This window comes from Bubalus bubalis, chromosome 21 (assembly GCF_019923935.1).
Source record: "Bubalus bubalis isolate 160015118507 breed Murrah chromosome 21, NDDB_SH_1, whole genome shotgun sequence".
In the NCBI taxonomy this organism is placed as follows: Eukaryota; Metazoa; Chordata; class Mammalia; order Artiodactyla; family Bovidae; genus Bubalus; species Bubalus bubalis.
In genome coordinates, this window is record NC_059177.1 from 20,577,594 (window position 1) to 20,602,528 (window position 24,935).

Below are 24,935 nucleotides of genomic sequence, written 5' to 3' on the forward strand. Positions count from 1 at the left end.
TCTAAATTCCATATATATGCGTTAGTATACTGTATTGGTGTTTTTCTTTCTGGCTTACTTCACTCTGTATAATAGGCTCCAGTTTCATCCACCTCATTAGAACTGATTCAACTGTATTCTTTTTAATGGCTGAGTAATACTCCATTGTGTATATGTACCACTGCTTTCTTATCCATTCATCTGCTGATGGACATCTAGGTTGCTTCCATGGCCTGGCTATTATAAACAGTGCTGCAATGAACACTGGGGTACACGTGTCTCTTTCCCTTCTGGTTTCCTCAGTGTGTATGCCCAGCAGTGGGATTGCTGGATCATAAGGCAGTTCTATTTCCAGTTTGTTAAGGAATCTCCACACTGTTCTCCATAGTGGCTGTACTAGTTTGCATTCCCACCAACAGTGTAAGAGGCTTCCCTTTCTCCACACCCTCTCCAGCATTTATTGCTTGTAGACTTTTGGATCGCAGCCATTCTGACTGGCGTGAAATGGTACCTCATAGTGGTTTTGATTTGCATTTCTCTGATAATGAGTGATGTTGAGCATCTTTTCATGTGTTTGTTAGCCATCTGTATGTCTTCTTTGGAGAAATGTCTATTTAGTTCTTTGGCCCATTTTTTGATTGGGTCATTTATTTTTCTGGAATTGAGCTATAGGAGTTGCTTGTATATTTTTGAGATTAGTTGTTTGTCAGTTGCTTCATTTGCTATTATTTTCTCCCATTCTGAAGGCTGTCTTTTCACCTTGCTTATAGTTTCCTTTGTTATGAAGAAGCTTTTAAGTTTAATTAGGTCCCATTTGTTTAATTTTGCTTTTATTTCCAATATTCTGGGAGGTGGGTCATAGAGAATCCTGCTGTGATGTATGTCAGAGAGTGTTTTGCCTATGTTCTCCTCTAGGAGTTTTATAGTTTCTGGTCTTACGTTGAGATCTTTAATCCATTTTGAGTTTATTTTTGTGTATGGTGTTAGAAAGTGTTCTAGTTTCATTCTTTTTCATAATCTCCAACTCTGAAGGTCACGTTCAGCCCACCCCAACTCACTCACTCACAAATACACTCACTGGGTTGAATGGAGATGGATATTGGTTAAACACCAAGTCTAACTTGAGTCAGAAAGAGGGTAAAATGAACAAAAGAGAAAAATACCTACTTTCTCAAGTGAAATGTTAGTGCTTATATGAAAGTCTTTTCTTTCCTCCTTCTAAAAGAATATATGCTTCCTCATATAACACAGCTCAGCTCCATACTCTGTGATGACCTAGATGGTTGCCGGGGGCGGTGGGGGCGGGTGTTGATGGGGGGGTTAATGGGGGGCGTTGGGAGAAGTGGGAGAGAGGTTCAAGAGGAAGGACATATATATATGTATATACAGCTGATTCACTCTGTTGTATAGCTGAAACTAACACAATATTGTAAAGCAATTATACTCCAATTAAAAATATATATATGCTTCCAATATGTTGTTTAATTTCTGTTTGCTGATGAGAATTTTTTTAAGTAATGTTTGATTTTGAGTTAAATGATACCAGTTTGTTCTGAGTTCTAAAGTATAGAAATCTTTAATGATTTTTAATTTATATTTACATGTATTCAAACATGTTAAAAGGCTTATCTTGTGGCTCAGCAGTAAAGAATTCGCCTGCAGTGCAGGAGATGCAGGAGAGGGAGGTTCAATCCCTGGGTCTGGCAGATGCCCTGGAGGACGGCATGGACCCACTCCAGTATTCATGCCTGGGGAATCCTATGGACAGAGGAGCCTGGCAGGCTACCGTCCATGGGGTCACAAAGAGTCAGATATGGCTGAACTGGCAGCACACACAAACACATTAAAAATCAGCTTGTTTGTACCATCACTAATCTGTCTACACAGGTGATGTGGTTCAATATAGGAAAAGACTTCCTTCATCTGCATAAGATTTCTAATATTGTAAACTGAATTTATTGGAGAAACAGAAATCACATGAATGCCACAAACATCACTGGACTGTTAGTTGCAAAGTAAAACAAATTGAAATGTACTTCTCCTCTGGGCTTCTGAGGGTCATAATCCTGGGAGGAGAAGGAAGCTCTGCTTGTATAAACCGTGACTCCTGAACTTGCTTCAAAGGGCGCTTGCAGTCATCAGACCCCTGAGTGTTTACTAGTTTGCATTCTCTTCACTGGAAACTCACCGATGCCTTTAGCGACAGCTTTGGTGCTTTGCTTTGCATTGTGCTTAACAGGGAGCTTGGCTGTTCAGCCACCAAATTTTTTTTTCTTGTGAATCTCATCAGTGCCCACTGTCCTGAGCTGCCGGATGCATGGTGGGCCTCCAGGATCTGCCTTTGTTTACCTCCTGTGTGAAGTTAGTCCCTTGTTAGTCAGGGGCCCTATTATCCGTACCGTCACACAGCCTACCTTAAGGTTCAGTGGGTACAAGTGGAACGTGGAAGGGCTGCTCTGTGACTAAGGCAGAGTTTACAAAACCCCTCAGCAACCTGCAGTCTTTAAAGACCCACCTGTAAGCTTCAAGGGTATCCATTCCAACAAATAGAAAGGGTAACATTTTCTCAACACATAGTTTAACCACTGGAGGGAAAAGAAGAAGAAGAAGAAAATTCCTTTATCCCTGAAACTTAAACCAAGACTAAGAAAACATTCACATACATAAAAGTCCTGAATTTTTCAGAATGATTTCAAATAATTGCTCTTTGGAGCCCATATCTACCAATATATTCTGAGCAGTCACAAAATGCATGCCAAGTTTTGTTTCAAAAAATATAGCCGCCTACACATATGTTAGTATATTATGACATTTTAATTATGAAAATGACAGGGTTTTTAGTGATTCATAAATGCAGCATCGAAGCCCTAAGTAGTATCTTCTCTGCAAGTATATATGTGCAGTCACTATACGAATTTTCTATGTATGTGTAGATGACACATTTTAATACAACTTCATTACATTTTTCAACAACTCTGAAAAAGTGCCGGCAATCCCATCAACAGCTCTGATTAGGAGATCTAAGAATGCAACCACACACAGGTGCAGCCTCAGCAAGGCCAGCCCACCTTGTAAAACTTCAGGAAGAGAAGAGCAGCAAGGGGCCCACATCAGCATCTGTGCCAAGAATACGCGCACAAAACGCCCCCAGGTGAGAGGCCCTGCTTATTCAGAAATGCACAAGCTAACAAGTGCCTTCATTTCCCAAAATAAAAAGCCTTTGCTTCTTCCAGCTTGCACAACAAAGTAAAAGGAGATACAGCTAGGATGGTACAAGGTCTAAAACAGTATAATTGTAGGGAAGGACGGGGTGGGATGAATTAAGAGATCGGGATTCACGTACATACACTGCTGTGTAAATGGACAACTAGTGAGAACCTGCTCAGGGAGCTCTACTGGGTGCTCTGTGGTGATCTAAAGGGGAGGGAAGTCTGAAAAGAGGGGATATATGTATACGTGTAGCTGATTCACTTTGCTGCACAACAGAAAATATAAATAACACAACATGGTTAAGCAACTCTATGCCAATAAAAATTACAATTTAAAATGTTCTAGAAAAACATTTTAAAAAGTCATTTCCCCAAATGTAAAACAAAGATGGGAATAACAGTACCTACCTTATAAAGCAAACAATAAACATTCAATCATGAACTCTGTGTGTGTGTGTGTGTGTGTGTGTGTGTGTGTGTGTGTAGCGTATTATCCAAAACTCCTGTGATACAGTATCTAGGCCTGGAGGATGTGAAAACGCCTATAGTTGATCCTCTCTCTGAGAGACACGAATGGGTTTGTGGTCTCACGTGACAGTTTCTCCAGTTTTTGTCATTCCCTCCCCGGTGGCTCAGCAGTAAGGAATCTGCCTGCAATGCAGGAGCCGCAGGAGACATTGGGTTCCATCTCTAGGTCAGGATGATCCCCTGAGGAGGAAATGGCAGCCCACTCCAGTATTCTAGCCTGGAGAATCCCCATGGACAGAGGAGCCTGGTGGGTGACAGCTCATGGGGTCCCAAAGAGTTGGGCACCGCTGAAGTTACAGCACGGCACCCCCAACCCCAGGCCCAGGGACTGATTAGAGAACAGAGAAAGTGGAGGCCAGACCATGACTTTGGTTTCTCAGTTGGCTCAGAGACAAAATTCAGAGCAAAACATTTGAAAATTTATACTCTTGGCTGTAGAGGGCCCGAGTATGGATATATTCATACTTCTGATCAAGGATAACCTTTCTCATACAAATAGAACATAATTCTTAAAATACTAACTTTATTTCCATGGGTTGCTTTCTTTTTATTTAAATATATTTTTCGATGTCAACCATTTTTAAAGTCTTCATTGATTTTTTTACACATTGCTTCTCTTTTATGTTTTGGTTTTTTGGACTTGAAGAATATGGATTCTTGGTTTGCAGACCTAGGATTGAACCTGTGCCTCCTACACTGGAAGGTAAAGTCTTACTTATTGGAACACCAGGGAATTCTCCTATTCCATGGTTTTCCAAAGGAGAAGGAAGAACCAAAGACATGTAAGATGGCCCATGACCTCAACCTCATTAAATAAAAACACAACTCCTTTGTGGTAGGACAATTTCATCACAGCTAAGTCAGCACATTATTATTGCTATCTTCTAGGTAGCAGAAAATCTGGGAGACTTTTCTGTATTCTAGCTGGTTCCTAGAATACTCCTACTAATGGTCTCCAAAACATCCCAGATTATTGCAACGTTACCTTAATTCCCATTACAAATTTACAAAGGAAAGTTGAAGCTTCCCAAGTTAGCAGTAGAATGCTGGGCCTTTTTCAATGTTCTCTTATTTACTCCTACAGGCAACAAATATTTACCAAATGTTTTCAAGCATGAGACAATGAATTAAATAGATATGTATGACCATCACCTCACCATTTTTTAAAAATTATTAATTTATATTTAATTGCTTTACAATGTTGTGTTACTTTCTGCTGTACAACAAAGTGAATCAGCTATGTGTATACATATATCCCCTCTCTCTTGCACCTCACCCTTTTAAAAAGAGATTTTACAAAATGGCTACAAATACCTACTAGATGGACAAACTAATACAAAAACACAAGTAGCCATGCAGACAAGGTCAATGTGTTTTTCCCCCAAAAGACATTCTTGAACTTCCTTTAAATTCAAAGACTTCTATCACACTGAAATATGCAGTAACAAAGCAAAACTTAAAAGGTCTGCATGAGATTACATAAAACCTTTGAACTTAAAGGATCCTACAGAGTACTGATTAAGTTCTTTGTCTAGAAGGATTAAATTTCCCCAGCCATTTACATTTCTAATCACAGGCTCTTAATGACCAAGGTGAATTAATATAAGTGATTAGTCTTGCTTACAGGAAAGCCAAGGCCTAGACCAGCAGCTCAGGCTCGCAGACAATGACCCAGTTACTGTGTGATTCAGAAAGACTGAAGTCCATGTTTACACATGTCGTATTCAGTGGTCTTTTGACCATGACACATGACTCTTGATTGTACACCCTTTAATGCTTCATGATACATACTTCATATTCAAAAAAGGTGAATTCCATCCCACCAAACCATCAGATCCTCCCTGTGTCCAGTGGCAACTACTATTAACTTTCGTAGTTATTAGCTATTATCTACTAGCTTTCATCAGGTCTCTACCCTGTAGCCAGAGTAATCTTTTCAAACACCCGGTCTTGCTGCTGTGGAAACCAGCTTTTCCTCAAAAAATGTGTAGTCCAGAAATCCCATTCCTACATGTATACCCTGAGAAACCGAGGGCAGGGACTCAAACAAATCCTCATACAACGAAGTTCAGTGCCACATGATTCACAAAAGCCAAAAGGTAGAAACAAACCAAGTGTCTGTCAACACATGAATCAATAAACAAAATGTGGTCTATCCATACAATGAAACGTTAATCTGCCATAAAAAAGGAATAAAATTCTGATATACACTACAATATGTATGAACACTGAAAATGTGTGTGCATGCTAAGTTGCTCAGTCGTGTCCGACTCTTTGTGATCCTATGGACTGTAGCCCACCAGGCTCCTCTGTCCATGGAATTCTCCAGGCAAGAATACTGCAGTGGATTGCCGTTTCCTTCTCCAGGGGATCTTCCCGACCCTGGGATCGAACCTGCATCTCTTACGTCTCCTGCATTGGCAAGTGGGTTCTTTACCACTAGCAGCACCTGGGAAGCCCAGAAACATTGGACTAAGTGACAGAAGACAGACACCAAAGCACAAATCATGTCTGATTTCACTTATATGAAATATCTAGGAAAGAAAAAATTTAAAAGAAAGTATATTAGAGGTTACAGGGACTATGGGAAATGGAAAGTGGGGATATCTCACTTAATGTTTAGGGTGATAAAAATTTTGGGAAATAGAAAGTGGTAATTAATGGTTGTGCAACATTGGGAGAATAATTAATGGTTCTGAACTGTACATGCGAAATATTACTGGTTTAAAAAGTAGATTTGGGGGACGTTCCTGGTGGTCCAGAGGCTAAGACTCTGCACTCCCAATGCAGGGGACCCAGGTTTGATCCCTGATCAGGGAACTAGATCCCACATGCAACTAGGAGTTCGCACGCCACAAATGAAAAGATTCCACATGCTGCAACTAAGACCCAGCACAGTCAAGTAAATAAATAATAGTAAGTATTTTTTTTTTTTTTTACTTTGGTACCTTTATACAAAGGAATATCACTCAGGCATAGACAGGAATGAGATTGGGCCATTTGTAGTGATGTGGATGAACCTAGAGACTGTCATAAAGAGTGAAGTCAGAAAGAGAGAAACAAATGTAGTATATGAACACATTTATATGTGGAATCCAGAAAAATGGTTCTGATGAATGAACCTATTTGCCGGGCAAGAGCAGAGACACAAACTTAGAGAGTGGACTTGTGGACACTGTGGCAGGGGCAAGGGGTGGGGAGCCCAGAACAAACTGAAAGAGTAGCATTGATGTATATACACTATGATGTGTACAATAGCTAGCTACTGGGAAGCTGCTGTTAGCACAGGGAGCTCAGCTCGGTGCTCTATGATGACCCAGAGAAGTGGGATGGAGCAAAGGTGGGAGGGAAGCTCGAGAGGGAAGGATACATGTACGCACTGCATGATTTCATCTTGTTATACATGCAGAAACTAACACAACATTGTAAAGCAGTTATACTCCAATTTTTAAAAAAGGTAGCTTTTATAATATACACTTTAACACAATAAAAACTAATTAATTAAACACCCAAAGATAAAAAAGTTATCAGTCTTACTAGATGATTCTTCTGCTTAAGCCCCTTTCATTGAGAAGATGAGAGTGAAGACCATGATGATTCCCATGGCCCATGGGTCCCCCAGAGTACGGCTTCTCCATCTCCCCCACTTTAGTGAGTTCCACTCCTCTCTCTCCTCTTCATTCCTTACACTCTGGCTTTCTCTCAGTCATTTGAAAGCATTATGCCCCTCATGCTGCTGCTGCTGCTGCTAAGTCGCTTCAGTCATGTCCGACTCTGTGAGACTCCATAGACAGCAGCCCACCAGGCTCCCCCATCACTTTCATGCACTGGAGAAGGAAATGGCAACCCACTCCCATGTTCTTGCCTGGAGAATGCCCCCCAAAGGGCCCCTAAACAAGCTAGGTCCTCTTCCCATTTCACCCTTCAAATTTCGGCTTATTTCTTACATTTTTAAGGAAGGCTTTCTCATCCAACGGGTCAGATCCTCCCATTTCGCTCTGGAACTCACCCACACACACAAACACACGCGAGTTCTCCACAATGCTTACTATATTTTAGAGTAATTGTTACCTTTGTGTGTGTTTTGTAGCCAGCTTCCAAGACAGCACCCAATGACCCCCACCTCCTTGGAGGGGCACCCTTGAGTGGCCCCCTGTCCCACTGTTCCAGGGTTGATTTGTGTGACAAACAAAATAGGGCAGAAGTCACCTCTGAGACTTGGTTTTCAAAGACTGTCGATTCCATGTGGGTTTCTCTCTCTGATTCTCATCACTTGCTCCAGGGGGATGCTCCATCATGAGGAGCTCTATGCAGAGGGGACCATGGGGTCAGAATGACAGCCTGGTGAGTGAGCATGGAACTGCTTGGCTCAGTGCCTGTCACAGCTTCAGAGACTCCAGCGCTTACCAATGACTTGCACACAGTCACCTAAGAGACTCTGAGCCAGAACCACCTGGCTCAGTGTCTTGCTGCTCCCAATCCCCGGATCCTCAGAAACTGAATGAGATAATCCATGTTTGTTGTTTTAAATGGATAATTTTTACATAGAGATAGATATTATTTGATGACTATGATTATTATTTGACTAATATTCACCTTCACAATCAAGGAGAACAAAAACTGTTCCTTACTGTATTCCCCAATTATATAGCCAATGTCTATCAGAGTATCTGACATAAAGTAGACATTCAATAGATACTTGTTTAATAAATGAATGAATGAGTAAACCCCAGTGACTTCGCACATCTACTAAGAGAAGATAGGAATTTTACATGCCTTTGACATTGGACAGCCTGGGTCATTCAGAACCAAGATCTGTTGACACAGCTTTGAATGTAAGCCATAGTTCATTCACAAGCACTCCAGGGAAGACAAATCAGTACTCATGTCTTTAGTTAATAGACCATGCAACTTGACAACTTTGAAGAAGTCAATTTAGATGCTTTTACATGCAACGGAGAATATTAAAAAGGTACCACTGCAAACAGTGCAGAGCCATTCCTTTATAGAGATTGAAGGCCCTGCCAGGTGTAAGAGGGTTGAAGAAAATGAAAAGGACAAGGTGAAAATGAGGCAGAGACTTATATGAGAGAAGTACATTTCTGCCCATCATTGCGATAGACAGTTTTCTTTGGAAAACAGCTCAAATTCAACTAATGCATTTTACTCCCTTAATGCAAAGATAACCTTTTAAATGGTATTCCAGATCCAGGAATGATAGTTAAATGGGGGAAAAAGGAACAAAAAGGTGATCAAATAAAATAAAACCTGGAAAGCAACTGCTTTAGCATGAATCTTGACATTAAGCCATTATAAAAAAACAAGCCAAATTTGGACACCAAAATTTCTGAGCATCTATTTTCCTTGAAGAATAATATTACCAGCTCAATAGCAGACATGGGTTTGGGTAGACTCCAGGCTTTGGTGATGGACAGGGAGGCCTGGTGTGCTGCAGTCCATGGGGTCGCAAAGAGTCGGACATGACTAAACAACTAAACTGAACTGAAAACACTTAAACCTGCTCTTCATCCAAGCAATGGATCTCTCCTGGCCTCCTCCATTGGACCAATTCACTCCCTGAACATATCTTGGATCAATGGAATGTGAAAGCATAGAATCATAGAGAAGAAGAGAGAAAGAAACATAGAACTTGAGATTATAAACAGCCTAGCAAAATTCCCAAGAGATCAAGAAAGCAGGACTGGGGAAGCAAGCATGACGTTACCAAAGAACTGTCAAAGGGAAGAATTAATGATGCTCACAGCTATTATATTTGTACCCCCTCTCTTTAAACACTAATTTCTATGGTGAATTTTTCATATGAATGCAGTAGGTATCAGTTCAGTTCAGTCACTCAGTTGTGTCTGACTCTGTGCAACCCCATGGACTGCAGCACGCCAGGCTTCCCTGTCCATCACCAACTCCCAGAACTTACTCATGTCCATCAAGTTGGTGATGCCATCCAACGATCTCATCCTCTGTCATCCCCTTTTCCTCCAGCCTTCAATCTTTCCCAGCATCAGGGTCTTTTCCGTTGAGTCAGTTCTTCGCATCACCTGGCCAAAGTATTGGAGCTTCAGCTTCAGCATCAGTCCTTCCAATAAATATTCAGGCATGCTATCAGATCTAACCCCTTGAATCTATTTCTCACTTCCACTGTACAATCGTAAGTGATTTGATTTAGGTCATACCTGAATGGTCTAATGGTTTTGCCTACTTTCTTCAATATAAGTCTGATTGTGACAATAAGGAGTTCATGATCTGAGCCACAGTCAGCTCCCAGTCTTATTTTTGCTGATTATATAGAGCTTCTCCATCTTTGGCTGCAAAGAATATAATCAATCTGATTTTGGTATTGACCATCTGGTGATGTCATGTGTAGTCTTCTCTCTGTGTTGTGGGAAGGCGGTGTTTGCTATGACCGGTATGTTCTCTTGATAAAACTGTGTTAGCCTTTGCCCTGTTTTGTTTTGTACTTCAAGGCCAAATTTGCCTATTTCTCCAGGTATCTCTTGCCTTCTACTTTTTCATTCCAGTCCCCTGTGATGAAAAGGGCATCTTTTCGTGGTGTTAACTCTCAAAGGTCTTGTAGGTCTTCACAAGACCTACATAGACTTGTAGGGGCATAGACTTGTATTTCTGTGATATTGAATGTATACAACTTAGATTTTCACAGAGAAGCATCTTTATTGTGGGGAATATATATGGGTGTGTATACCCCAAGTTGCTATATTCTCAATACATAACAATAAGAAAAATCAAGTTGGGACCAGATCTGAAGTACAGAAGTTTAGAGTGGGGAAGAACTTTACATCTTATTTGTTGTTGTTGTTGTTTAGTTGCCAAGCCATGTCTGACTCTTATGCAGCTTCATGGACTGTAATCTCCCAGGCTCCTTTGACCATGGGATTTCCCAGGCAACAATACCGGCATGGGTTGCCATTTCCTTCTCCAGGGACGCTTCCTGACCCAGAAGTTGAACCCTCAAATCCTGCATTGCAGGTGGATTCTTTACAACTGAGTCACCTGGGAAGCCCCTTTATTATTTTTACATTCGTAAAATCACTAATTCTAATTCATAAAATTAGAAATCACTAGTTCTCCTGTGTTATTTCTCTGGCCCCTCTTCTGATTACTTCCCCTGTCATCTGACTCTTTGCACATGTCTTCCTTAGAGAGAAGGTGTAGATAGCAGGTGGGGGATGAACATGAAAGGCCAGGCTGAGGAATTGAGACACAGGCCAGTAGGAACTGGAAGTGTTGAGGATGCTGGCAGGAGTGTATCAGCTGTGGAGCAAGGAGATTATTCTGAAAACAGTATGCAAGGTATGCTTTAAAAAACAGTTAAAAAAAAAAAAAGATTAGAGCAGCTAGGGTTGGAGGGGATGATAAACAACAAAAACTGACTAGGAGCAATTCTTTAAAAATGGAAGAGGGAGATAAATCACTGGAAGGATATTTGGTAGGTCAAAGAATCCAAGAGAAGGTTGAAGGATCGAACTTTGGAAAGTCCATGATCCAGAGCAACTGAGGAAATTCAGGTAAGTGGGAATTCACAGGTATTTTCTTCTAGGACAGGTCAGTGGGAAGAATCAGCATCAGTTATGTTCCTTCTTTAAGTCACTTTTCAGGGATTCAACTCTCATGAAGGCTTGTTGTACCTGTCGACACCCTGGCCAGGAGAGGGAATCCACCCTTATTTGTAGTCCCTTCAAGACTTAAGTGTTTTCCCCTCAACTTTATAAAGAAGACTGGATACTGCCCTTTAAGTTAAAAAGGAGGGCTTCCCTGGTGGTCAGTGGTTAAGAATCTGCCTTGCAATGCAGGGGACACCGGTTTGATCCCTGGTCCAGGAAAATTCCACATGCTGAGAGGCAACTAAGCCCATGCACCGCAACTACTGAACCAGCCCTCCAGAACCTGTGAGCCTCAACTACCGAAGCCTGAGTGCCCTGGAGCACGTGCTCCACATGAGAAGCCACCACCCTGAGAAGGCCCTAGTCAACTAGAGAGGAGCTCCCGTTCCCTGCGACTAGAGAAAGCCCGCATAGCAATGAAGACCCAAGGCAACCAAAAATAAAAATAAGTAAATTTTAAAAAGCTTTTTTTAAGTTAAAAATGATACCAGGCAGACAAACACAATGGCTGTACATATGCGGCCCAGCAAGGCAGCTACTGTCCTAATTCAGCCCTAAAGGAATGAGCAGTGATAGGGCACAGACCAAGCCCCGGGTTACCATCTAGTCCACTTCCTGTTGTCTAAAGCCAAGAGCAGCTTTGATGCACCTTTGGATGGAAGGGCTGTCCTCAGCACTTGGGACAGGCAGGTACTGTATATGCTCCTTAATGCCCACTTCGGATGCGTAGATGACACACACATGAACAGCTGAATCAAACGCATCCAGCTCCACGTGTCAGGTGCCGACGGGTAGGATGTTGCGTGCTGTTGGCTGCCACGTTGCCTCTCTTCCTTATCTCCCCCAAGTGGTGGGATGTGACGCTGTTGTGTGTTCCATCTTGTTAGGAATGAGCGTGCCCAGTAACAAGAAAGCGGACACTGCAGAGTTGACACTCGATCTTGTTTTCTCCAAGAACTTTGTAGTACAGACCTGGGAAAATGCCAAGATTACCCATGGAAATTATCATGGAAGAGTGATCATCACTGGATGGGAAAAGAGACAAAAGTTCTCAAACACAGGCAACAACACTTCTATAGTCTTAGAACCACAGATCCCCAAAGACCTCAAACACATTTGCCAACCATGCCATCACTGTGTCTTTGCAGCCCTTGGGAAAGTGATTTCAAAAGATCAGGAGAGAAAGCTGAAACTTTGCCTCAGACAGACTATTATAAAAGAGAATTTCACAGCAAAGCTTCCTTAGTACCTTAAATGATGTATTATAAAACGTATTATAAAAAAGAATAAATAAAAAGTGTTCGTGTGCAAAGAGAATAAAAGGAAAGAACAGGGTTTAGGTAAACCTTTTATTTTTTTTTCTTCCAGAGAAAGAGAGACACCATGTGGATTTCAGAGTGAGTCAACTTAGCTCTGTTGACTTTAACATGCTATGAAGGAAACGGTTTTTGCTTAAGGATTCAGTAGCAAAATAAATCACAGAGACAGATAGATAACAAGGAAGTTAAAGTGACCAGTTCAAATGAATAAAAGTCTCGAGCTTTGTGCTGTAGAACAAAAAGTCCTCAAGGACTGTTCTTTCTTACAATGTGGCAAAATGGGAATCTTGCAGGCGTATGTAATTTGAAAGCAAAAAGATAACAAAGGTCATTGTTCTTGGGTAAGCCCCACGTTCCTGATCTTAACATTGAGATGTTCCTACCACTCAACCTGTAAACAGAAACAAAGAGGAAACATTCCTCCTCCAGGGACTATCCTGGTGGTTCAGTGGTTAAGAATCCACTTTCCTAATCAGGCGACATGGGTTTCATCCCTGACCAGGGAGTTAAGATCCCACAGGCTGCACGGCAATGAAGCCCTCGAGCTCTACAACCCACAGGCCACAACTAGAGAAAGGCCTGCCATGACTAAGACCCAATGCAGCCAAATAAACAAATAAATAAATATTTAAAAATACACACATTAAAACCCAAAGATTCCTCATGGAAAGCAATTCTTATGCAGCAGTTCTCCTTGTCTCCCTGCCTCAGGACTGGATCGTAGGACTATCAGGGGACGCAGCAAAGTACATCTACTCCCAGTCACCTTCCACAGAATGAGTATTGTGATTTGATTTGAATGGGCTCCAAGAAGAAGAGATTTGAATCTGATCTCACCAGACAGGTCCGAAGATGCTCAGGAGAAAGCAGTTTGGCCTGCAGCTTCCTCTACTGTGCCTGGGAAAGAGCTGCAGTGGGGATGGGGGCCAGAGCTCAGAGCCCCAAGGTGGAGCTGGGCTGAGCAGGGAAGGGAAACACTGTATTCCTCACAGAGCACTACAGAAAATGAGCCACTGTGCTTCTAAGGGAACCCATTTTGGAACCTCATCTGCAGCAACCAGAGGCCCTGAATGCTTTGTGATTTAAACACTGCCCCCAAAGACTTGCAAATAAGGAAATGTGCATATTCACTCCTGCTCCCTACCTCTATTTTCCCTCTCTATTCACAGCCAGGCTGGTCAGTTTCTCCTTTGCTCCTGGCTTGAGACTTGCTTTCTGGACCTAGACATCAGTTTGTAAATGTAAGCATGATTGTGTGCGCTCAGTTGTGTTCTACTCTCAGCGACCCCGTGGACTGTAGCCCTCCAGGCTCCTCTGTCCATGGGATTCTCCAGGCAAGAATACTGGCGTGGGTTGCCATGCCCTTTTCCAAGGGATCTTCCCGACCCAGGGGTCGAACCCAGATCTCCCGGCATTGCCAGAGGATTCTTTACCTTCTGAGCCGCAAGGAAAGCCCTAGAGACAAATGTGGTGTCACAGAAATTGGATATCTGATACAGACAGCCCAATGACTCCTAAAACCAATTTAAACAAAGGAAACCGAAGTGGATCAGAGTTGATGTGACTGTGCTAAAGCCGGACAGCAAGAAATGTAACGCAGGTCTCTTTCCTGAGTCTAATACAGTTTCCATTACAAAGTATGACACGCCATTCCATACTCAGATACAGAAAGGCATTTTCTAAAGCAAATATCAAAACCCCTAGGTGTCTTTAACTGTGCTTGCTGCATGTGAACAACTGTGACAATTCTTTTTTTTTTTTTAAAGCTTTCTCATATATGTAAGAATTTATAGATCTTACATAATCTAAAGAGGCTCATTCTTTCAGTGGTCCTTCTAGAAAGTCGGTAGAATTGCTCTAATTCACCACATTTTAGAAATTTCACTCTAGATAGAGTATGTTCTGGTAAAGAATTCTACCCAGATGGTTCAAGTGAAAAGATGATAGGGATGAGATAACTTAGGTGAGGGCAGGTCTCAGCATGATGAGGTTCCCAGGACTAGCGACATCTCCAGTGCTGAATCACAGAAGCCACTGGGTAACAGCACAGAGGTGGAAACAGTGTTCCTCAAATCCAGGGAGACGCCATACCTGAGGCAGACTGCAGCCTTGCAAGGTCTTGTCCCATGACAGAGATGTCCTGCTAAACCGCACACCCCAGCCTCTCTCCTCCTGCCCTCCCTTTATCCCGTCTCTGCCAGCACCTCACACTGGAAGCCAACTGGCAAGGAAGCTCTAAAAATGCATTAAAAAGTGAGTTGATTATCCACTTTTCCTACCATCCAAAATTCCTGCTGCTTCCAACAACTACACCCACTCAAATTTGTAGAGATCAAATGTCCATGAGTTTAGCTGTTCTGGTTTTAATTCTTCATGTACATTAATCCATATGGTGGATAAACTGAAAATATTCTGTTGACTTGTGGTTGCGGTTCCAAATAAATGATCCATTTCTCTATTTCTAAATGCACTCACTGTAAGTACTGTATATAAGATGCATGTATAATAATTCGTAAGTGCTTTTCTACTTGGATTTTACCGCAGGTCATTGTTCTTAACATTCAAAAAACTAAGATCATTGCATCTGGTCCCATCACTTCATGGCAAATGGATGAGGAAACAATGGAAACAGTAACAGACTTTATTTTCTTGGGCTCCAAAATCACTGTGAATGATGACTACAGCCATGAAATTAAAAGATGCTTGCTCCTTTGAAGAAAAGCTATGACAAACCTAGACAGCATATTAAAAAGCAGAGGCATTACTTTGCCAACAAAAGTCTATATGGTCAAAGCTATGGTTTTCCCAGTAGTCATGTATGGATATGAGAGTTGGACCATAAAGAAGGCTGAGCACCAAAGAATTGATGCTTTTGAACTGTGGTGTTGGAGAAGACTCTTGAGAGTCCCTTGGACTGCAAGGAGATCCAACCAGTCCATCCTAAAGGAAATCAGTCCTGAATATACATTGGAAGGACTGATGGTGAAGCTGAAGCTCCATCAGTTTGGCCACCTGATGTGAAGAGCTGGCTCACTAGAAAAGACCCTGATGCTGGGGAAGATAGGAGGCAGGAGGAGAAGTGGACGACAGAGGATGAGCCAGTTGGATGACATCACTGACTCGATGGACATGAGTCTGAGCAAGCTGCAGCAGATGGTGAAGGACAGGGAAGCGTGGCGTGCTGCTGTCCATGGGGTTTCAAAGAGTCCGACATGACTGAGCGACTGAAGAACAACAACAAATTGCTCTTAAATAAATTATTTCAAGCAAAATGAATTAGCACAGTCTGGTCTGCAGGACCCTTTTCAACCTATCCAGGCATCATCTCTGGCAAGTCATCACTGCTGGTCTGTGTGGTGTCTTGGAATTACACTGCATCACCAGTTTCTGCAGTGCTGAAGAAGTCCACCACGTTGGATAAAGCCCTTCCAAGGCGTTCATCGTCACAGACAATGCATGTTCTTGCCACATCCATGTGTGATGTAGCAAGCAGCAATGGCATACCAAGGAGTCAGGGCCTTGGTTCTCATTCTAGCTCAGATGGATCTTAGTCAAGCCACTTAAATTCTCAAGGCCTCAGACCCCTCATCTCAAAAGCAAGCAAACTGAAAAGACTTGTGAATTTCAAACTTTGTTGTTGCAGTAGAAGCATGTTTTTATATAAAATATTATAGGGACACTTTTACACTGTTGGTGGGGATATAAACTGATACAGCCACTATGGACAATAGAATGGAGGTTCCTTAAAAAACTAAAAATAGAGCTATCTTATTACCCAGCAATCCCACCACTGGGCAAATACAAATACCCTGAGAAAACCATAATTCAAAACAACCTGGGTACTCCAGTGTTCACTGTAGCACAGGAAGCAGAACACGGAAGCAGCCTAAATGTCTATAGACAGAGGAACGGATACGGAAGATGTGGTACATATCTACTACAGAGTAATCTCAGACATAAAAGAGAACAAAACTGGGTCATTTGTGGTGATGTGGATGGATCTTCAGTCTGCCATACAGAGCAAAGTCAGTCAGAAAGAGAAAAACAAATACCATATACTAATGCCTATATGTAGAATCTAGACAAATGGTACAGATGAACCCATTTGCAAGGCAGGAATACAGACACAGATGTAGAAAACGGATATGTGGACGGGGGAGGAAGGGGAGAGTGGGGTAAACTGGGAGATTGGGATTAACATATATACACCACCGTGTGTCAAGTAGATGGCTAGTGGGTCAGCGCTGGATAGCACAGGCTCAGCTCAGTGCTCTGTGACGACCTAGAGAGGTAGGATGGGGGTCAGGGTGGGGGGCGTGAGGCGCAAGAGGGAGGGAATATATGTACCATATAGCTGATTCATGCTGTTGCACAGCAGAAACCAACACAATATTGTAAAGCAATTACCCTCCAATTAAAAAAATAACAATACATATTATAGGACAGCCTATTTTCAAAAGAGATAGAGGTAGCACTACTCTGGGTTGAAGAAGGCTGAAGGGGCCTGGAATAGTCCTCACCTCCCCCCACACCCCTCACTCAAAATCTCCAAGCAACACAACAGAGAATTCCCAAAAGGGGATGACCACTGAAGGCCCATTTCCAGAACAATTTCTTCAAATATTAGTTTCCCCCAATTTTATGGGATATAAGAGGGGAAATGCTTCATTTTGTTCTCATAAATGCATAAAATGCAGCAGCCAACTTTTATAGATTACAGCGCCAATGGTATAATAAGTTCATTGTCCCGCAGTGGCTGTTACATAATTGTGTTCATTCCCTTTGTGTATTTTAGTAACGAGAGCATAATTGTCAGTGCTTATAATACATATAATCTCATTACTGTCACTCCCATTAGTACGCTTTCACCTCAGCCTATCCGTGGTAGGTTCCCCTTTCGCGCTCATTGAAAGACATGAAGAAATCTCCTTTCCTGCACCCAGATTTCAGCTTAATTCCTGCAGTCGCCATGGCTCGTCACCGTGACAATGCTGTCTCCTTGTCGTCAATATGTTTAATCTACCGTTTTGGCACACTGCCAAGAAGTCAGCATTGTGCTGGTGTGGAATTTCCAGGACCACATCCTTGCCGTCCTGCTAGAATGGTTCGGCCTTGTATTTGGAGTAGAAGCTAATTTAGACATGCAGATGACTGCATTCCTGACAGTGGCTGTGCTTTGGGAACTGCAAGATTAGACGCAATTATGTCATGCCTCCATTTTCTCATCTGTCCGTGGACGGATCTGACCTCTGTTATCCTCCTGCATGCCTTCCTTTTTAAACAGTTCTTATTATCTTTAAAAGATTCACATCAGGAAAACATCATAAACCTCTCTTTAACTTAATTTCTTAATATATGCACAGAATTTTAAAATCAGACAGTGTGTGGTTTAGTCACTCAGTTGTGTCTGACCCTTTTGTGACCCCATGGACTGCAGCCCACCAGGCTCCTCTGTCCATGGGATTCTCCAGGCAAGAATCCTGGAGTGGGTTGCCATTTCCTTCTCTAGGGGATCTTCCCAACCCAGGGATTGAACCTGTGTCTCCTGCACTGCAGGCAGATTCTTTACCGCTTGAGCCTTTGGGGAAGCCCCATCAGACAGTATAGACTTATAAGAAATACCCTTTCTCAGATGCAGTAACTTTAGATTTCCTTAGTTCTTCTGAAACTTTTACATCTTATTTCTATTTATCAATAAATGAACACTTCACATTTATGCATTTTAGGCACTATCTCTGGATGTCCTTCCTACTTGGTAGTTGAAACCATAGCTCTCTTCTACCACCCTTCTGCTTCTCCTTCCCCAAATTCCAATTATTGTGATATTTTAACTTTCATTGAATAGGGAGGCTGCTACCCATGTAATAGTGCTCTCAGTTTTCCCTTCATGTTCTTAGCATCTTACTTTCTCAAGTCCATTTAGTCAATTACTTCTTTCCAGTCAATCTGCCATCCACTTTCCAAAATATTATGGAATTACAATTTATTTTTTAAATATCTTTATGATAGCTTTTTACTGTACTTTAGGGAGTAAAATTAGATATGTATGTTCAATATGCCATCTTAGCATGGAAATTCTCTAAGTTTCCTTGTTTGTTCATACTACCATAGCACACGTCAGTCATTGCATACTGTTGATGCACCTTTTAAATGCCTCTCAAATCCATCCTCTCTTCCCCATACCTCTACTGACTCTATAGTTCAGTTTTTTTCCCCTGGAAAGTTAAACACTTCAGTGGTATGAGAACATGGGGCGCTTCCCAGATGGCTCCATGGTAAAGAATCTGCCTGCCACCGCAGGAGACCGCGGTTCGATCCCTGCATTCGGATGATTCCCTGGAGGAAGAAATGGCAACCCACTTCAGTATTCTTGCCAAAATTCCCTGGACAGAGGTGCCTGGTGGGTGGGCTATGGCCCATGAGGACACAAAGAGCTGGATATAACTGAGTGACTGAGCACAAAACTTAGAGACCTGGACTTTGTATTAGTTTCACCCAAATATAAGTGAAATAAGCCACCATCCTCTGTCTGGGTTAGGTAAGGTGTAAGAGCACCCTGGGTGTCATTCACAGCGAGTAAATCACATCAAAAGTGAACTAGATGTAGCATTCACTCCCACTAGACAATCAATAAACTGTGTGTGTGTGTGTGTGTGTGTATATATATATATATATATAGAAATATAAATAAATATATATAAATTTATATATTTATATATAAATAATGGTCTCAAAGACTATTTTTTATTTTTTCTAATTAAATATCTCCAGGAAACTCACTACTTCCTGTGCCATTTGTAAATATATAAAGTTATATTTATGAATATACAAATGCATTATATAATTTTAAATATATCTATTTGTTAAATACATTAATATATTTATAAATGGCACAGGGAGTAGCAAGTTTCCCATACCTAGAGATATTTAATTGGGAAAGATAAATAATAGCCTTTCACATGGCATCTTTTTATTATATGGAGGGCTGAATTAAAGAGGCCTTAAATACCTATGATTTTTAAGATCTCTTGCGACCCCATGCTTCTACTAGAATAACTATTCAAAGGTTAGGTTCTTCTCATCTTTTGTCATCTTAATTTGATTCTGTTCATTCTGAAAGAAGAAAACCATTTCCAAAGATAGATTTAGACTTTCTAAGAGTCTTTCATTTGCAAGATCAGGAGAGGTAAGGCCGAGTTCCTGATAGAGGTTGTTTAAAGACACGAGAAATGCTTGATGGTAAAGAAAAGAGAAAAGAAGTGATATAAAAGAGGAAACAGCTGGAATAATGATCAAGGGAGTCCAAGAGATTAAAGCAGGTGGATGGGAGGGAACGTTACCGGGAGAATGACATCAGTTTGGAACCCTGGGTAGATTGTTTACTCAAAGACATTATGAAAAAGGGAGAAGACGAAATTGAATAACAAATAGGAGAACATCAACATAGACTATTCAATGCAACAGTAACTATGCCAATACTGTGCTTAAGAAATGTCACTCTAAATTACCTGAAAATTGTATGGAACATGTGACAAAAGAAAGAGTTCAACCTGAATTCTGTGCACTGATATGTTTGTGTTTTAATGATGGGCTATTTGAGAGGCACTGAGGTGGAAATCCAAAATCTTGAGAGTAATTGTAGACACCATTCTCCTATATCAACCTGCAAATTTGCTCTCTTGTTCTTCTCTTTTACTTGCTAAATATCTCTCCTGAATTAAATTCCTTTCTTTCTAAACCCACCACCAATACTGTGATCCTTTTGAAACTCATTTCCAGTCTGAATGAGCCAAATAAACTCCTCACAGCTCTTCCTAAACGTATCTTCATAATTTATTTAAGATTGTTTAATGTCCCTCAACCATAAACACTCCTTGAGGACAGAAACTTTCTCTCTCTTCATCACTGTTGTCCTCCCATTATCAAGAGCCAGTCTCTGGGATGTGGCAAGTATTTAATAATTATTTTTTTGATTGAGACTGATTTAAATGTTCTTCCTTCCCCTCTTTCACCTACCTAGTCCTTCTATTTTTCTATCAAAGCATCATGTTCATCTCATTCTCAGAACTTAACTGCATTTGTGATTTTTATTCTTTTGTGTAGACTTTTATTTGAAAGCAATTTCATAAAAGCAGCGAAATAACTGAAACATCTCCCATATAACCCTCGCAGACTGTTCACTTGCTAAAGCTCTCCACACCTGCTTATAATTTTCTCTATGCATACATGCATATTATTTTTTCTTGTTATAAGCCATTTAAGTTGCAAACATAATGTCACTTTCCCCCTAAATACTTGTGAGCTTCCTACCAAGACATGTTCTTCTGTAACACAGTTAAATGTTAGTGGTGAAGTTGACATTAACATAATACCATTGTTGTTGTTCAATCCTGTCTGACTCTCCCGACCCCATGGACTGTAGCCCACCAGGCCCCTTTGTCTGTGGGATTTCCCAGGCAAGCATACTGGAGTGGGTTGTCATTTCCTTCTCCAATAATATTTTCTATAAACTATTCATACATCACCAATCCAGTTTCCCCAAAATTTCCTCTGATGAAAAAAAAAAATTCTGCTTCAAGGTCCAACCCAGGAACACACATTGCACTTACTTGTTACGTGTCTTTGTCTCCTTTGATTTGGAATAATCCCTCAATTTGTCTTTGCCTATTGCGACCTTGATTTTTTTTAACCAACAAGGACCTGCTATACAGCACAGGGAACTCTGCTTAATGTTATATGGCAGCCTGGATGAGAGAAGAGTTTGGGGGAGAATGGATACATGTATATATCTGGCTGAGTCCCTTTGCTAGTCATCTGAAACTATCACAACACTGTTAATTGGCTACATCCCAATAAAAAATAAAATGTTAAAAAAAGAATAAAGAAACAGTTATTCTATAAAATAACCCTCAGTTTGGGTTTGTCTGATGTTCCTTATGGTTACATTTCAGTTACTTAATTTGCTGAAATATCAAAGATCTGATGTTTTTTCATCTCAGTGTACTGTATCAGGAGACATATGATATTGACTTGTTCAATTATTAGTGACATTAACTTTGATCATTTGGTTAAGATGGTAGAGTTGCAATTGGTAATTTATTTGTGTGATTAATCTGCTAATATATGTGTTGCCCACTAGACTGTGCCTGGTGAGTCACAGACAATAGCTATTTGTGCTTACCACTCCATAGTCAAAGCTATGGCTTTTCCAGTAGTCATGTATGGATGTGAGAGTTGGACCATAAAGAAAGCTGAGCACTTTAGAATTGATGCTTTTGAACCGTGGTATTTGAGAAGACTCTTGAGAGAGTTCGTTGGATTACAAGGAAATCAAACCAGTCCATCTTAAAGGAACTCAGTCCTGAATATTCATTGGAAGGACTGATGCTGAAGCTGAAACTCCAATACTTTGCCCACCTGATTCGAACAACGGATTCACTGGAAAAGACCCTGATGCTGGGTAAGATTGAAGGCAGAAGGGGACGACAGAGGATGAGATGGTTGGATGGCATCAAGGACTCGATGGACATGATTTTGAGCAAGCTCCAGGAATTGGTGATGGACAGGGAAACCTGGTGTGCTGCAGTCCATGGGGTCGCAAAGAGTCAGACACAACTGAGGGACTGAACTGAACTAACTTTTATGCCATAACTGAGAACAGTATCCTTTCATATTAACAATTTAACACTCAGACAATAAAAAGGAAAATTAGCAAGTTTGCCAGAAGGTGGATATTGGACATATGAGAGAAAAGCAAGTGCTATTTGCCTAAATGATGTGAAAATTTAAGTCCACAAAGATCCTGCACACAATTGCTTAGAAAACCTTATTCACAATCACCACAAACTGTAAATAAGCAAAAGTCCTTAAACAGGTGAATGGATAAACAAACTCAGTTACATTGATACAATGTAATATTATTCAGCAATAAAAAGGAATGAGCTATCATGCCATGAAAAGAAGATCAATCTTAAATGCATAAGTGAAACAAGGAAGTCCATTAAGGCTGTATGATTTGCACACATGACATTCCCCAAAAAGGAGTTCGTCAAGGCTGTATATTGTCACCCTGTTTATTTAACTTATATGCAGAGTACATCATGAGAAACGCTGGACTGAAAGAAACACAAGCTGGAATCAAGATTGCCAGGAGAAAGATCAATAACTTCAGATATGCAGATGACACCACCCTTATGGCAGAAAGTGAAGAGGAACTCAAAAGCCTCTTGAGGAAAGTGAAAGTGGAGAGTGAAAAAGTTGGCTTAAAGCTCAACATTCAGAAAACGAACATCATGGCATCCGGTCCCACCACTTCATGGGAAATAGATGGGGAAACAGTGGAAACAGTGTCAGACTTTATTTTTCTGGGCTCCAAAATCACTGTAGATGGTGACTGCAGCCATGAAATTAAAAGACGCTTACTCCTTGGATGGAAAGTTATGACCAACCTAGATAGCATATTCAAAATCAGAGACATTACTTTGCCAACAAAGGTTCGTCTAGTCAAGGCTATGGTTTTTCCTGTGGTCATGTATGGATGTGAGAGTTGGACTGTGAAGAAGGCTGAGCACCGAAGAGTTGATGCTTTTGAACTGTGGTGTTGGAGAAGAGTCTTGAGAGTCCCTTGGACTGCAAGGAGATCCAACCAGTCCATCCTGAAGGAGATCGGCCCTGGGATTTCTTTGGAAGGAATGATGTTAAAGCTGAAACTCCAGTACTTTGGCCACCTCATGCGAAGAGTTGACTCATTGGAAAAGACTCTGATGCTGGGAGGGATTGGGGGCAGGAGGAGAAGGGGACCACAGAGGATGAGATGGCTGGATGGCATCACTGACTCGATGGACGTGAGTCTGAGTGAACTCCAGGAGTTGGTGATGGACAGGGAGGCCTGGCGTGCTATGATTCATGGGGTCGCAAAGAGTTGGACACGACTGAATGACTGATCTGATCTGATCTGATCTGATAGAGAAAATACACAGATCAATGGTTGCCAAGATGTTGGATGGAGGACAGGAAGGGTTAAGTAGGTTAAGCATGGTTGATCTTTTAGAGCGATAAAGATTTGATACCCTAATTGTATATACATGACATCTTGCATTTGTCAATACCTATAGAATTTTACAACACAAAGCACAGCCTTTAATATCTGCAAAATTTTAAATGTCATTTAGGAGATTGGGGACTCCTAAGGTATGCACTGGAGAAGGAAATGGCAACCCATTACAGCGTTCTTGCCTGGAGAATCCCAGGGACAGCAGAGCTTGGTGGGCTGCTGTCTATGGGGTCGCACAAGTCGGACACGACTGAAGCAACTTAGCAGCAGCGGCAGCAGCAAGGTGGAATACAAATGTGAAAAACAAATTAATTGTATTCTAAATCTACGAAACAACTTTGATGAAGGAAGTAGAAGAAAAAGTGATGGCCTAATTAACTTCCGAAATGAGTAAGCTCTGTAAAACTTAATGTACAAGAAACTGTTCAGAAGCACTGTACTCTAGATATAAATGGATAGCACAAGTGGGTATGAGGTTACAATTATGAAACCTCTATATTTGTAAATTGGAATTAAATATTAAGTAAATGCATGGCATATGGTGGGAGACAGGTTTATCACTATTGGGGTGGGGATTTAAAGATAAGTAGGGGAAGAGACAAGAATGATTCATGTGGTAATAGATTAGAATTGGAGATATCAGTATTAATTCATATTTAGCTTCATATAGATAGAGATGGTTACAAGAAGATATATATATGTGTATATATATGTATAGATAGGTATAAGCACATAGGACTTCCTAAGTGACTAAGTGGTAAAGAATCCGCCTGCCAAAGCAGGAGATGCAGTAGACTCGGGTTCAGTCCCTGGGTTGAGAAGATTCCCTGGAGGAAGAAATGGTAACCCACTTCAGTATTCTTGCCTGGAAAATCCCATGGACAGAGGACCCTGGCGGGCTACAGTCCATGGGGTCACAAAAGAGTTGGACAAAATTAAGCAACTGAGCATTCATGCATGTAGATAGATGGATGGCTAGACAGAGATTTATATAATTAGGATATACACATATATTTCCTTGCTTTGTCATCTGTGAAGGTCAAGAGGCACATCGTATTCCCAGGTCTTCATTTCTAATACCATTCTCCAACAAAAAATATGACTGCCACATGGGCTTTAATTCATATGCCAACATTAGCCCACTAATTATAAGAAAAACATACCTAACTAAAGTGTTACTAATAGGGGAAACTGAATATGGGATTTATGG

General features: G+C 41.2%; 1 protein-coding gene across 13 annotated transcripts in view; it reads right to left on the reverse strand.

The window, feature by feature from the left end:
• Positions 1-1,753: 1,753 nt before the first annotated feature.
• Positions 1,754-24,935, reverse strand: part of LOC123330947 — a 419,147-nt gene continuing 395,965 nt past the window's right edge. For 12 of the 13 annotated variants that reach the window (XM_044933629.2, XM_044933630.2, XR_006547266.2 and 9 more), the window contains one exon: positions 10,384-12,325. In XM_044933629.2, coding sequence (XP_044789564.1) covers positions 11,950-12,325 — 376 coding nt within the window. In that variant the 3' untranslated portion in view covers positions 10,384-11,949. Of the gene's footprint in view, positions 2,332-2,494; positions 2,565-10,383; positions 12,326-24,935 lie in introns of those variants that run through there. The other variant, XR_006547250.2, reaches the window with a different exon arrangement.